The sequence below is a fragment of the Eschrichtius robustus genome, chromosome 3 (assembly GCF_028021215.1).
Source record: "Eschrichtius robustus isolate mEscRob2 chromosome 3, mEscRob2.pri, whole genome shotgun sequence".
In the NCBI taxonomy this organism is placed as follows: Eukaryota; Metazoa; Chordata; class Mammalia; order Artiodactyla; family Eschrichtiidae; genus Eschrichtius; species Eschrichtius robustus.
The window spans coordinates 133,642,766-133,659,179 of record NC_090826.1 but is presented as its reverse complement, the minus strand read 5'-3'; the positions used below and the strand labels follow the sequence as shown (position 1 = coordinate 133,659,179).

The following is a 16,414-nucleotide window of genomic DNA, read 5'->3' as shown; positions in this document are numbered from 1 at the left end:
ATATATGCAATATCCAGTTTCTCTGCATCCTCATCAGCATTTAGTATTGTTACTATTTCTTTTAGCTCTACTAATAAGTATAGTGATACCTCATTGTGGCTTTGATTTGCTTTTCCCTAATGGTTAATGATATTGAATATCTTTTCATGTGCTTATTTTCCATCTGTATATTCTCTTTGGTAAAATGTCTGTGTTTTTGTCCGTTTTCTAACTGGAATATTTGCTTGTTTGTTTTACTCTTGTTTTGAAAGTTCTTAATATATTCTAGATATAAATCCTTTGCAAGATGTGTGGTTTGCAAATACTTTCTCTAAGACTGCCATTTCCTTGTTCATCTTAACAGAGTGTTTCTCAGAGAAAAAGTTTTAATTTTGATTAAGTCCAATTTATCAGTTTTCATTTTTATGGACTATGCTTTGGGTGTCATATATAAGCACTCTTCACCTAGTCTTGCCCTGAAGATTTTCTCTTATGTTTTCTTTTTAAAGTTATATAGTTTTACTTTTTATATTTAAGCCTATGATCTATTTTGAGTTAATTCTTGTAATAATATAAGGTGTGGATAAGCTATCTAAAATTAATAAATCAGTATTTTTTCCAGATACTGGTGTAGAAGGGGCCTTAAATTATATAATTTTATTTACTTCTTGTCTTTCGTGCCATTGTCATCATATTTTAACTCTACATATATTTTAAGCCAAAAAGACATTGTTATTACTTTTAATATTTTTATCCTTTCTAGTGTGATTCATTTCTTTTTGCATGTCTCTGTTTCCTTTTGGAGTCATTTTCTTTCTGTTTGGATAGCTTTCTTCAGTATTTATTTTACTGCTGGTTTTAAATTACCTCAGTTTTTATCTGAAAATATGTTTAATTTGTCTTCATTTTAAAAGATTTTTGTTGAACATAGTATTATAAAGTGGCAATAATTCTCTTTTAGCATTTTTAAAACAATATCAATCTGTTGTCTTCTGACTTCCATAGTTTCTGTTGAAAGGTCAGCCTGTCAATCTTATTGTTGCTCCTTTTAAAGTAACGTAACTTTTTTCTCTGGCTACTTCTGAGGTTTTTCAGCACTTTTGCTATAATGAATCTAGTTGTGATTTTCTTTCTATTTATCCTTCTTGGGGTTTGTAAAACATTTTGAATCTGTGGTTTAATATTTTTTGTCACCCTGAAAAATTCTCAGCAGCTATCTCTTTGATATTATTTCTGCCCCAATATCTTTCTCCTCTTCTTCTAGAACTCCAATTTACGTTAGGAATTTTTCATCAGATCTCAAATGTCCCAAGTTGTTTTCTATATTTTTCCATCACTTTTTCTCTCTGAGCTTCAATATGTATGTTTTCTACAGTTTTCTAGTTCATTAAACCTTTCTCCTGCTCATAAACCAATCTATTAATTTCTTAATTTCAGTTACTGTATTTTTGTCCTAAAATTTCCATTTTATTCATTAATATAGATTCTAGTTTTCTGAAGATACTCTTCACCTTTTTATCTATTTTTGAGCATATTAATCACAATTATCTTAAGCCAATATTCAATAACTCCAATATCTGGATAATCTGTGGGTCTGCATTTATTTAGTGATTATTTGTTTCTTTGTTTAGTTTAGTTTACCATCATTTGGTCCTATCTCTGGCATAACTGGTAATTTTTTTTTTTTTTTTTTACTGATTTCTGGCCACTGTGCATGAAAACTTGTAGAGGCTTTTGATGATATTGTCTTCCTCCAGAACATATTTAATTTTCTTTTGTTAGGCAGTTAAATATAGGCAGATGACCTTCCTCCAAACAGGGATTTAAGAGTGTTTCAGGCTGAATTTTAGGCTTTGTGTAAGCTAGGTGATTTGTACTTTCCCTCACACAAAGGGTATCTCAAAGCCCCTCCTTGATAGGACCTCAACTTCATTTTTTTGTCCCCTCCACTATGAGATTCCTGAAATCACTGTTCAGTTTTTTAATCTGTTAGCAGTTATTTTATACTTGTTTTATGGCCACTGGCCCTCAGCATGCATAGTTTAGTAATTAGAAAATATCTTCAAATTATGAGCAGACTATCAGGCTCATTTTTTTCATGATTTCTATCTCTCTGGAAGCTTGGTCCCTCAAGTCTGGATGCCTTAGAAGGCCTGAACTTTAATTTTTGTCTCCTCAGTAGCGAGAAGCAAGCTTTAGGCTGCTTCTCTCTGCTCTGCCTCTATTACTTTCACTGAGATTTTGGCAATTTCCCTAAAGGAGAAAAAATCTGAGTTATATGTAGAGCTCACTTCAATGTATTTTTCTTCTCACTGGGATTGGGTCCCTCAAATCCTCGTTGTCTTGGCTGATGTCTGATGTCTTCAAATAGTTAATTTTTTTTTTTTTCCACTTTTATAGTTAAATGAATCTTGTCAATGGCCTAGTGCCAACAAAGTTAGAAAAATATTTAGGGCTCTGCTCCCAGTCCAATAATTCTTATCAAGAGGCCAAGATTTGTCTCCATAATGGCCAGGAAGATCATTTTTTTAGGTTTTTTGAACAAGTAGATTTAGTATCCAATGATAGACCTAGGATTCATAGAAACAATTGCTGGGTAAACCTAGCTGTCATATATACCAAAAAGGTAACCTTTGGTGAATCAGGTATGAACCAATTTGGAGGTAATTTCTTACAGTGTTACATGCTCCTCTGCTAGTATTGTTTTTCATGAGGATAATTCAAGATACTCAAACTCACTGCTAAATGAATTATTGGAATGTAACCTTCTAGCTCACTTGTTGCTACTTTGAAGACTAGAATGACTCACATTAGCTTTCACCTGGAAACCTCCACTCATCTCACAAATTTCTGACTTCTAATATACTGAGAACTGAAAATACAAAATTTAGTGATAAAAGGACTGCAGAGCCTTAAAACTATCAGATACTATAGAGCCAATGAAATCCAGCATACTAACAAAGCATTCAGTTTGGATCACCACAGGTTTAACTTTTCATTGTCTCCTCCTTTGCTTGAGATATATACCCCTTCTGGATGTTGACCTGATTCACTACAAGGATTTTTATGTTCTGGTTTCCTCTTGAACAGCCACAACATTTTTTCACCTATTGCTAACCTACTGCTCATCATTTTCCTTCCCCAATCCTTTGGACACTTGCTCATATTTTATTTGATTATCATTTCAATATTCTGGACTCCACTTCACAATGACCCCATCATACATGGGTTTGACATATACAGTATTATGTGATGTTTATTCAGTTTATTTCTCTCTGCTTCGTATTTGACTACTAAGAAGATTAATTTTGCATAATCTCTTTTAAATCACTCATAAAATGGTTTCTGGTCTCCTTCAAGCATTCTCTTTCCAACATGAAAAATTCCTCTCAATTATGGTAATTCAGTTTTAAAGTAAGTTTTGGTAGAATCCTACTCAAGACTCTTTGAAAGTATATACAAATTATATTGAATAATTACTCTTCATCCACATGAACTGATTTAATGATTCTATTGATTGGTCAGTATTTCTTTTACAATAATGATAAGATATTGTAATAAAAGGAATTAACTTAAGCATGTAGTAGTTCCACTCAGTATTAAGGTGTCACCTTTTTCCTAGGTAAGCAGGCAAGCTCCCCACCTGTTTGAATTTCCCAGAATCTCCTCAGGATTCCAATCCATGCAAGAAGACCAGCAACCTTCTGGCTCAGTGTTTACTGCAAACCAGGTTTCACAGTCTAGCCACCTTCTTGCTAGTTTCCCCCTTGAGGCTCTCCAAGACATAAAATGGATCTTATTCCACGTCAGCAATTTATTAACGTCTAGATTATAGATTCGGTCTAGGACATTCTGAGATTTTGCCACTGTTTGCTCTAATACATCTTACCTGTCTGCACTGAAACATTTTGAAAGATTCTCCCAAAAGCTATTCTCAGACCAAAGCAGCTAATTCATTAAGTAAATTTATTTTTCTCTCCGTTTTTTCCCCAAATGCACTTTCATGGACTCCCTTCCAATCTCCTCATTTTTCCTACTATAGTTGGTATTCACTTTACTTACCCAGGTGACTGATGGCTTCCTTGTCCCAAGGCCAGGTGGCAGCACCTGCAAGGTCTTCCCGCACTGAGCTGGCAAAGTAGACATTGAGGAAGTGAGTGCTGTTGAGCTGCAGTGCCTCTTTCAGCTCCTTCACACTCATGTACGCCCTGGAGAGCACGTAAGAGGAGGAAATGTCACACCAAAGGATCAGTCCGTAGAGAACAGTAGAGCCAGACCTAATCAGACTCTGACTCTCCCAACCAGCATTGCTTTTTAGAGGAGAGGAGCAGAGAGGGCAAGACCAGGTGTTATGAAGCTCTCAAAAATGCACTAATACACATTTAGGATATTTATTCCAAGATAAACAATATCCTACCTTTTTAGCACCATAATATTTATATGGATAGTCAGTATTTGACGTCATACTCAATTCTCCACTCTACACCCAGATTATTTCTTCAAGATAAATCCAGTAATACTCTTAAGTCTGTGCCCTGAGAATTACCCCCACCCCAGCCCACAGTGAAGAAGGCCTTTCATCTCTCAGTCTCTGGTTCTTTCCATCACACTGCATGATCATTATTATGATAAGAAGACCAATTGAATCTCTATTTCAGCATATGCTTGCTTCAGGCATATTTTTAAAGGTAAATAGTGGCCAGAAAATATAAAGTAAAACAGGAAAAAAAGAGATGAGTTATAGGTAGGAGAGGATATCACAAGCTACTGCAAAGAATGTTAATTTTATATATATTTCTCTTTCTTAATCCATAGACCCTTAATCCATAGACTCTCTACCCCTACTCTGACCACCTTATGATACTCACCAAGTATCTCTATTGGTGGCCTTCAAAGCACTAGGTAATATTATGTTTGAATTTATTCACAGACTTAAAGGTCTATTAAAAACACATGCCCCATGGCCCATAAAAAAAAGGGAAACAAGCATTTGATCTTTTTTTAAGCTCATATATAGTCAAAGACCTTCATCTTCCTGGCATCAGTGAAACTTAAAACCTTACTATGGGAAACAGAGCTTCATCATACTCAATGAAGAGCTATTTTAAGAAAGAACAACTAAACCAGAACCCAGTGGCCCCTTGGATTCACTGGATGCTTCCTATAGTGGCCATGGGAATGCCACTCCAAAGATAGGAATGATCCTATCACAGCTTCAACTGTGCAGACAGCTCTCTCAACACAGTTGTAATTTCCTTTATAGATTCACGCTTTATTCTTGCTATTCTGGTAGACAAGCTGCAGACACTGAAATCTCTCAACCCAGAAGCTCAGGATAGAAGAGCCTGACCCTTCTTCTTCTGTTCACTTTGCCTCCCAACTACACTGTTGATGCCATCTATTTAATCCACATGTAGGATATACTGGCAAGGAGTACTCAAGAAATAGAGATCGCAAAGGAGACTGTGTTTATGTTCTTTGGCACAGAACCAAAAAGGGGAATAAAAGTAAAGAAACACAAAAAGATTTTGCTTTAGAACCAAAAATGCTTGAGAGAATGGGGATTTTAAAATATTCTTTCTTATTGACTTATAATATCTTGGAAAAGTAATTCTCATCCCCAATAAATCATCCAAATTTCATGAAGTGGTGTCAGATGTGATCAGAGGGATATTCCTTCTGATACTTTCCTGGAGTGTTTTTTGAACTGTCGCCTGGTTTTCCCTGGACATTAGTCACATTCCCTTTCCTTTTCTCCTTTATTAAAAATAATTACAATTTCCTGTATTGATAAATTGATGGTTTGGAGTTATGATGACATCAAGTAACTCTTCAACATGGAGGTGGTCTAATTGGTCAGATAGAAGGAGAAGAGGGAGGGTGGATGGGAGGAGAGAGAGAAGAAAGAAAAGGGAAGAAAGAAACAAATAGAAAATAAAAGAAAGAAAGACGGGCAGAGAGGATCAGTGATAGCTTATGTACAGCTCAGGGTACCAAGGAAGAAAATCTGCATCCTCTGTTCCTATTCCAGAGTTCCCATTAAAATTAGGAATTGGTAACTTGACAGTTTTCTCTCTTTTCTCCCCCCTCACTTTCCCCAAATCCCCCTGTTCCTGGCATGGTTTACTCGGGCTATCTGTGTGTTCCTGGCTTCTCTGTCTGCCACTTACCAGTCTTGGCCATCATCCTTCTATCCTCCCTCAACCCAGCAGTTGCACTAATTCCCCTTGAGCCACCCTCCAAGAGGCTACTCTTCCACCACCAACTCATTAGCTGGTTCTACTCACCTCCCATTTCTTCCTTGCCCATTCCACTCTCCAGCCATAAATTACCCTTCCAGATGAGAGTGTTTATGTCATATTTGTGGCAAACTGGGTACAGTCACTCTAATTCCTGCACTCCATAGAGATATAGATAGAAGTTGGCAAGTATAAGGGACAAAATACATTTTTAAAAGCTAGAGACAGTTGGAAACAGTCACTAATTGAATTGATACAGGAAAGTTTTATTTTGTTGAAGACAGATTTTTGTCCAGATTATTCCATAAACCAAAAAAGGGCAAAGTGTAGATAGCAGGGTGTCCAGTTTGCATGTAGACTGCCTTGCCTATTATAACACATGTACACCATTTCAGAATTTAATCAGAGCTAATAAGATAAACGTCTTAGCTTGTCCACTAATGTGACCAGAGCCTGGCTCAGACCTAGGGTGGAGAAAATGGCCATTATTCTAAAATTCAGAGCTTAACATCTTGCTTCAGAAATGATTTATTAAGAGATAAACTTGTCATCCATCCAAAAGAACTTAATATTCAAAGAAGGGTGAAACGACATACATAAATGTCATAAAAAGCATGGGACCATGAACTGACCAGAACTATGTATGAAGAGAGGTGAACTGCATTGATCTACTTAATTTCTGCCAGGATCTCCCTTTACTCATCCTCGCCACACTCTAGATTGAGATACTCACCATGAACTTCTCCCTGAGGACTCAGACAGACCAAAGTGAAGCTGCATCTTGATCTTTATAAAAAATTTTCTCAAAAACAAGCTTTCATTGAGGCTGACATATCAAGTTGTTCTGCCCATTGCTTGAGTCTATTATTTCTGACATGCCTCCTGGAAGAATGCACAGCTGCCTCACTGTTTTATCACTGTGACCTACTGGTTTGGGATTAAACATTGCCTGGTGTCCAGCCCACCACATTCCTTTGTCCCCCAGATGATTTCTGTTGGGGTCCCTTGACCGCTGACCCCTAGCCACACTCTAGTATCTAAGTGTCCATGCAAGCCCCAACTCTTGCTTAGTTTCTGACTAAGTAAAAGAGAAAGGATATAAAAATAATGGCTCTTGTGCTCTAGTTTAATAGTCAGTTGAATAACTCCTTTATACACTGATAGAAATGATTCAGGCCAGAAAGAAGAAAAAGATCCTGAGCTGTCTGAAGGAAGTTGAATCAGCATCAAAAATTCACATGTTAAAAAACAAGACATACAAAATGCATGCATGTATGCCCTGAGATTGGGACCCAGGGCCCTGCTTCCTACAGTCAGACCAAGCTCCCTCCAGAGGAAGATCCTGACTGCACTCCACAGCGGGTAAGGCAGCCTCCATTAGAACAAAACCAGATGCTCCCAAGGACCCTCAGCCAATTCCCATCACAGAAATGACCGGTGCCGAATCTGGGATATTTGGGTTTGGTCAAATCTAAACCTTCTTGTCCTTACTGTACACCATGGTTCTTGACCCAAAATACACAGAAGGGTTCCCTCTGCCACCCCCATCTGCTATCCACTTTGCCAACTATGCTTCCTCCTCTGGGTGAATATCCCCTTTGACCTACTCCCCCAGTCCTTGGACAGTGCTCACACTGTGGGGCTTACAGGTCCCCAGAGTACCAACTAGCATTCTCCCAGCTGCCTAGTGCCACTTTGAAAACTTAGTTTTTTCTTCTCTGTCAAAGTCCTCCTGCTATTGGGCACATGGCACTCTACTATGTCACCATATACATTCTACTTTCTTTCATTGTCCCACCTCTTGGTTGCTCCATACACATCAAGGGCTTCACAGTCTGACTCACAGTCTTCCCCTTTACCTTAGATCCTAGAGTCACCTGAGGAAATTTCAACATTTATGTGAAACATCCACTGAAAACACAGTCTTACGTTTTACTTCCTTACTGCCAATGACTCTTGCACACCATTCTCACTGTCACCTTTACTCAGGTGGATTTTCTGATCTCGTGGATCTTTAGTTCTACTTGACTAAACTTTTATTTGATTACGGTCATCTCCTCTTCAGGAATTATTTGAAATCTTTACCATTCTTTTCTTGCCCCTTCTCTCCCAGCAACCTCAATCTCCTCTGACTCTTAGATAATCGTGCCTCCTTCTTTGATGATAAAATTGAAGCCATTTATCATGAACTCTATCACTCCCCCCCATACATACACACATGCACACATACACACACACACACACACACACTCAAAACATCTACTTCCTTACCTATTTTTATTCCCTTTCCTCTTGTCCTACAAGATGAGGTTTCTGAGAAAACCATAGCTAGTACCCTCTTCCTTTCCAATTCAAACTTCTTGAATGGATAATTTCTTCATCTCACATTTGTTTCCCTTTTTTTCATGTATCCACTAATCCCACTGTAACCTGGCTTTCATGAGAACCACTTTATCAAAAATGCTTTTGTTGAAGTTGTTAGTAACCTCCTAGTTGTCCCTCCCCACAAAAATGGAAAAAATTCATTCACCTTTTTATTGGAATCCTTTGGTTCGTTTTTATATTGTTAGTTACTTCCTGTTTCTTAAAGTTCTCTGCTTCTCTGTTTTTATTGCAACGCTCTTTCCTGATTCTCTTCTTGCTTTTGTGACCACTGATTCTCAGTCTCCTTTGTGGGTTTCTCTTTCCCCTTCTAATCCTTAAAAGTTATTCCCTGGGGTCCTGTTTGTAGTCCATTCTTTTGTCACTCTCCTTGTTCACCGTTGGGAACTTTTCCACTCTCGAACTTTGAAGCACCATCAGTATTTGGAAAACTCTCAGGTAGATATATATCTCTCTCTCTACCTGGATCACCCACAGACATCTTGAAGTCAACATGTCAATGTTATGGGTGGTTCTACCTGAGCACAAACAAAATTCGGACACAGTGAGTTTTAATGCATCTCAAATAGTGGTCCAACTACTGAATCTGTGGACTTTTTTCCACGGATATATTTGCAAGAAGTGTCTGATTTTTGGCTAAACACAGAGGCAGTATGTGACAGTGTCCACAGAAAGATAAAAAGGCAAGAACAGGGAAGAACCACCATGGCATTTTGTCCATTACCTAATTTTATAGACTGGATTTCGAGTTCCTCAGGAAGAAACAAAAAGAACTCTTTTTGTAAGAAAATTGGTGTAACCCAGGATACATAAGCCATGCTTTATGGCCTAATAACAAAATGAAGTACCAGTTGAAGAGAAGGGACACTCTCTCCATTTCTGGAAAGAATTAAGGGATGTCAGCACCATTCTAACACTTGAGAGTTTTACAGCCTTGGGTTGCATTAGAAGCCAGTTCTCTAATAAGGCCAGCTTTTCCCTAGAGAAACAGTGAGGGCAAAGCATCAGCTGGAAATGCTGACTGTCAGCAGACAAGGTAAATACCATTGCCAGTATTCAACAGCAAACAGCAGTAGAACCACAGAAGCCAGTGGGCATGAATTTTTAAGGCACACCCTTCCGAAGACTCCCAGAAATACTAGAGAAAGAAGACAATGTATGAGGATAAGATTTTATAGCTATACACTGAGCTCATGTAATTTGATTATTAATGGTAGTATGACATCATTCGTCCCCAGGGGGTATGTGGACTGGAGGATATTCAGTTTGTCTCTGACTGAACTCATAGTCTTCTTCCCCACACCCACTTCTCCTCCATTGTCTCTCTCTGAATTGATGCCACCTCTATCACCCTCTCCATGACACAAGAAGAAAAGCCAGGATTCTTCCTTCAATAATCCCCCCCTTCACTTCACTCCCCTCATTATAATCAACAACCTACTAATGACCCCAGGAAGAAAAGACATCATGATGATTACTGTTTCTCTTCTGAATGTCACAAAAGAGGCTAGATATCATCATCACTCAGACATAATCAACTGGGAACACATTTTCTTCTTGAAATTCAAATATGGAGAAACTGACAAGAATTATTACACCCAAAAAACTCACTTTTGTTAATGCATGTGGGAAAGAGTATTACTACTAGAAGTAAAATGGAATTATTCTCTAGAAAGTTTTATGTGTTGTAAGAACTTGAGGTTGAAATAAAAGAGCTAACTGGAGATTTAAAGGACATGAAGTCTAATGTCATAATATCTTCTATGGTAGGCAGAATAATGCTCCCAAAGATGTCCATGTCCTAGTCCCTGGAACCTGGGACTATATTACTTTACATGGCAAAATGGATTTTGCAGAGGTGATTAAGAGTACAGACTTTGAGATGGGGAGACTATTCTGGATTATCTGAGTGGGTCTAATCTAATTACATGAGTCTTTATAAGCAGAGAACCTTTCCCACCTGTTGTCAGAGAAAGAGAGGTGGCAATGGAAGTAGACTCAGAGAAATGCTACACTTCTGGCTTTGAAGCTGAGGGAAGGAAGGGGGCAGCAAGCCAAAGAATGTGGGCAGCCTTTAGAAGCTGGAAAAGGCAAAGAAGTGGTTTCTCCTGTAGAACCTCCGGAAAGATATGCAACCCTAACAACACCTTGATGTTAGCTCAGCGAGAACCACGTCATACTTCTGACCTACAGGACAATAAGTTAATAAATATGTGTTGTTTTCAGCCAATAAGCTTGTGGTCACTTGTTGCAGCAGGAATAGAAAACGAATATATCTTCTTTCATTTAAACATATAGTATCCTTGGAAAAGAAAAGAGCATACAGAGAATGAACATCTGGCTTCAAAAGATGGTGTCGAAAGAATTTGTTTTAAAAGAACTTGTGATTGCCTTCTGAGGCAGAAAATAGTAAATCCCACGTTTCCAGTTCTTGGCAGTAGTTTACCTACTTTATCAAGGGAGTCATACCTTGAAATTTATTTGGAAGGGGAGCATAAAAATACCCAGATAACTTATTGGGTCTGGATAAGGAAAAAGAAAAGCATGGTGGAAGAGATACCCAGTTGAACTTAAGAAAAAATAACCAAACCAAAAGTCATAGGTAGCATGTGTCAGCATCCTGAGAACAGGTGCTTAAGCCAGAATGACTTGGTCTCATGTCCCACCTCTAACACTCACTGGCCATGTGGCATTGGCAAGGTGCCTACCATCGTTACACCTCAGTGTCCTTATCTGTAAAACGACAATAATGAAAGTATAATCTGCATATACTTTTTGGGAAGAAAAATGAGATAACATCTATAAAATCACACATAAACAGTTGTCAGTAAACCTTATATTATTAATACCAACACCTATGGTCTCAGATGTCTACATAGCCAGCAACAAAGTTCAAAAATCATAATATAGGAAAGCAAGTATCATCTTAAAGACTTGATGGGGAGCTAATCATAGACTATGTCTGAGGACGGGTAGACCTTGCTTGAAAGAAATAAAGTTAAATGAAATAGAAGTAATACCACAGTGCAAAAGGAAGCAAACACAACTGAAATCTGACACCTGAAGTAAACCCACAATGGAAAACATTTAGTGAAAATAAAATAGCAATGAAAATTTTCTAGGCATAAAGTACTGTTGGCGTGGTCAGGCAAGGGATAGTTTTGATACATCCCAAAAGCAGTTTCCAAAATTGACACAAAATAAAAATATAGTGATGAGCCAGAACTTCAGATGAGAATGTCTCTGCCAGAAGGCTGGTGCTGCTAATAGCAATAGCAGCACTTCTGATAAATACTTTTTCTGACTTCCTGATAATATCTCTCAAAAAGGTCAGGAAACAACAAAGAGTCATGATAATTTATTTTAGTTCTTATTAATAAGAAAGAACTAGATGGTGACATGGAATGAAAGAGTTCCTTTAATGAAAGAAACTCTATTTAAATTTTTCAATAGCCGAGGCCTTGATGGTAACATCAAGGACTAGAGTTTGAGTAAAACAGATTTCCAAAAGGCAGTAATGATTCCAAGGCCTAGGACTCTCAAGGGGAAAATGGCCCTTTGGAGGTAGAAGGACATAAACCTTGAAAATCAATGTAATTCTAGATTGTCCCAATAAAGCAGAAAGGAGATAAACATCAAAAAAAACAGGTTCTATAAGGGAACTCCCTGCTGAGTTAAAATTTTAAGAGAACATACATAGATTTTGGAAAGAGGAATAGCACAAAACTATTAAAAAAAATAGGGTCAAAAAAGATAAGGCCCAGGGACTTCCCTGGTGGTGCAGTGGTTAAGAATCCGCCTGGCAACGCAGGGGACACGGGTTCAAGCCCTGGTCCGGGAAGATCCTACATGCTGCGGAGCAACTAGGCCCGTGGGCCAGAACTACTGAGCCTGCGCTCTAGAGCCCACAAGCCGCAACTACCGAGCCCACATCCTGTAACTACTGAAGCCTGCATGCCTAGATCCCTGCTCTGCAATAAGAGAAGCCACCGCAATGAGAAGCCCGTGCACTGCAATGAAGAGTAGCCCCCACACGCCACAACCAGAGAAAGCCCGCGCACAGCAATGAAGATCCAACACAGCCCCCCCGCAAAAAAGATAAAGCCCAGAACCAGCATAAACATAAAAAATGCAAAGAATGATAAATTTAAAAATTTATGTTTTTCAGAATAGTAAGCAAAATAGAGTATAATAATACAGAAGGGAAAAAAACCCTGAACTCCTCAAAGTCTGCCTTGCTGCCAAGATAAATAATCATTAAGAAACCCATTGAATAAGTCATTAACCTGGCAATAATTTATTTGCCCCTAATAATAATAGTGATCACAATTAACTGAATCCCAAATATATGGCATATATATTTATATATATCATATATATTCTCTCACGTAAGCTCACAAGTCTATGAAGTTAGCGTAATTATTTCATTTTACAGATAAGAAACTAAAGCTTACAGAGATAAAGTCACTTGCCCAAAACCACACAGCTTGTAAGTTTTGGAGGCAAGTATTAAACCCAAGTTCCTCTAACTCCGAAGCACACATTCTTTCCTCTGTTCTTCAATTGGTTTCACTAGGATCTGTGAGTCACTGTGTTGGGCCTTGGCAATGAAAAGATGCAGAAGACATAACTCTTTTTCAAGAAGCTCAGTCTAGTGAAGAAGATAACCATGGAAACATATGATTATAATGCAAGGTGAAGGGCACTATTATAATGTGCATGGAACTATATGCAAGAATGGGGGACAGAGTGAAAAACCAGCTTAGAGAAGCAGACATTAATAAGGTGTTGTGGAAGTTTTTGGTGGATATTGTCAATTGGTTTGTGTACATCAATTCTACCTTCCTTCTCCTGTGTCTTCCTTTTCTGGAGGACAGAAAAGTTGAAATATACATTTGTCCAGCTCCCTTGCACCTAGGGATCTGGATGTGATTTATTCTACCAATCAGTTGTGCTCTAGTTAGAAGGTGACAGTAACATGAAGACCTCACTTCTGACTGCTTCTTCTTTCTCTGCCTGCAAGCAGGGCTGGGTGATAGTGTTCCACTGCCCAGCCACTGGCAGTGAGGGTTTGGGGCAGGCTATGGGGGCAAACCCTCATTGCTGGTGTGGATCTAGCAGGCATAGCATGACTCGGTGATGGCAGCCGTGGTTTAGAGACTTTGTGAAAGAAGATTCTATAGAGGTTGGTGACTAATTGGATGTTCAGTCCCAACTTCTGTAGAGTCTTCTTTCACAAAGTCTCTAAAATACATCCCTATTTTTCCCTTCCCACTGTCACTGTCTGGAATAGATCATTTTTTACTTTATTTGTCATGTACTAAAATGTCTTCTTATTTTTCTCCCTCTAATGTTATGTGCACTCCAGTCTACACCATATGACATCAAAACTGGTGTTCTCCTGTTCACTCTTGGTTCCCTGTGCCCTACACAATAGTCCTTTAGGTTTCCTTTAAGTTGCCACTCAAAGTTGCCCTTAATCTGACGACCAGCCTACCCTCCAGGATCGCCCCAGCACCACTACGCCATTGATCGAGGTAAATTGATTTACTCATTGACATCAAATATGCCCCTGATTTTTTTGTTTTAGGCCATTTTGTTTGTTTGTTTTTGTTTTTATCCTCCCTGCTTTGCTTATACTGTTCTTCCCTTACATATATAATTATCAAAAATGTATCTGACGTTCAAGGCCCATTTTCTATCTCACTTTTTCTGTGAAGCCCACACCAATCACCCCAGCCTGAAATGAGCCCCAAAATCTGAGTTTCTAAGTCATTCAGTCTAGTCTATAACACAACAGATTGTAATATGTAATTACAATACGTAAGCCTACTTTGGCAACATTTGCCAACAGCAGAAATCCTACCTCTGTATATTTAACCTAAGAAGATATTTGTATGAGTTTCAAATATGCACCAACAGCAATGGAATAATAGCAAAAATATACAGTATAATAACACAGCAGTATAATAGCATAGTATATTCTGCTAATAGAATAGCATAATAGCAAACAAGAGTATAATAGCAAAATATAATGTAAATTCCCATTAACATGGATCTGGCAAGTTAAATTAAAAGTATATAATATTTATGCCATGAAGTCATTAAAAATAATCTAGATTTATATTTATTAAAATGGAAAAATGCCCCCAACATATTATTGAGTGAAAAAGCTGATGGTACAACAGTAAGTATAATATAACTCTATTTATTTAAAACCATATACATATGTCAATCTAGGTATCTAGAAGGGGATGAAACAGGTCATGGGATTTGAATTAATTTTCTCTTCTTATTTGTATTCTTCTGTGTTGGTCTTTACATATATATACATTTACATGTATGCATATGTATAACGTTTATATGTATTATGTATATATATACATATATGTATATATAGGTCTTTACATAGATACATATATGCATGTGTGTATGTATGTGTGTGTATATATATATATATAATAGAGCATTCTTTATTTCAATATTATAGAGCTTCATTATTTCATTAGCTGGACAATGCTCCCAGAAGTCAAGTACCATGTCTTTCTCAGTGTGAGAACAACTTAGTACATCATCTTGCATATTATTAATTGCTCATTTAATATTAGTTGAAAATATCAATGGTGCAGATGGGCTTTAACTGGAAGATTAGGCAGAGAATACCCCATTCTTCTCCGTCTCAAGTTCACCAGTACTGCCCTGCTGCAGAATCCACTTAAACCACAGGGCCCGCTTACATCTACAAGAGTCAAACTTCAAAGAGTCGCACATAGGATCTGCTGTCTCTGGTAGAGAGCAAGAGACAAAAATATGCCCCAAGCTGAAGCCCAAAGCCCCAAATACGTGTTCTTTGACAACTCTTTATTGATGACTAAAGACAGAGCAGATTCTTGGCAAAAACACTGTATAATGATAAACTCTCAGGGCCTGGGTGGGAATGGGCAATGTAATTCCACAGACATTACACTGGGTTTAAAAATAGGAAGCTTTTCCGGGAAGAAGTAGTCCTTGTGGGTAACTGGAGCAGACAGGATGTGTTTCAACTAATGGTAAAAGTTGAAGTCATCCCGTATTTTAGTCATTTTGTGTGTTTCTTTTCTCTTCTCCTATAGCTTTTTCTTCCACTGCTTTAGAACATTTTTAAAGGTTTTCTTCAAATCCTGTTTTCAAGCAAAACATTCTTTCTGTAATATGTCATACACGTGCACACACATACACACATACACCACAGAAGTCAGTTCTTTTCGACAGTACACATGCACCAAACTGAACTCTCAACTTTATATTCTACTGACATGGGGAAGGTGAATGAATCCTATAAAAACACTGATGATTGAAAATCCTTTAAACTTTGATTTCAGAAGGTGGGACAACACACTCATTCATTCAGAAAGTATTTACTAAGCACCTACTAAATCTCAGGCTCTGTGCTGAAAAACCAGTATACAATGGATAAGCCCAGGTAGCACTCCTACCCTCATGGAGTTGGTGGCCTTATGGGGAGATGACAAGGAAATGGGCAGTCACACTGGGACTCAGCAGGTACTCTGGCAGGGAGAGTAAAAGGTGTGGTGAGAATCTGTGGACCCGAGCACTTGACCAAGATTAAGAGAAGTCTTCTCAGAATTGGCATCTATGCCAAAACCTGGCAGATGAAAAGGAGTTATCCTGGAGAGGAGATGGCATGGGAAGAAGAGGTAGCCATTGGTAGAAAGGCCCGATGGATAAGAGAAGGGAAGTGGTTCATGAGAGCTGGAGAGAAGTAGAAAGACTGACACTGAAGAGGGTAACAGCAGCTGGATCTTGAAAGGTCT

At 38.2% G+C, this 16,414-nt stretch overlaps 1 protein-coding gene across 1 annotated transcript in view; it reads right to left on the bottom strand.

Annotated features, from left to right (window-relative positions):
* The window catches only part of PAPPA2 (pappalysin 2), a 300,507-nt gene that overhangs the window by 193,177 nt on the left and 90,916 nt on the right, over positions 1–16,414 (bottom strand). Inside the window, exon 3 of the mRNA XM_068538389.1 lies at positions 4,042–4,187. Coding sequence (XP_068394490.1) covers positions 4,042–4,187 — 146 coding nt within the window. The remainder of the gene's footprint in view (positions 1–4,041; positions 4,188–16,414) is intronic.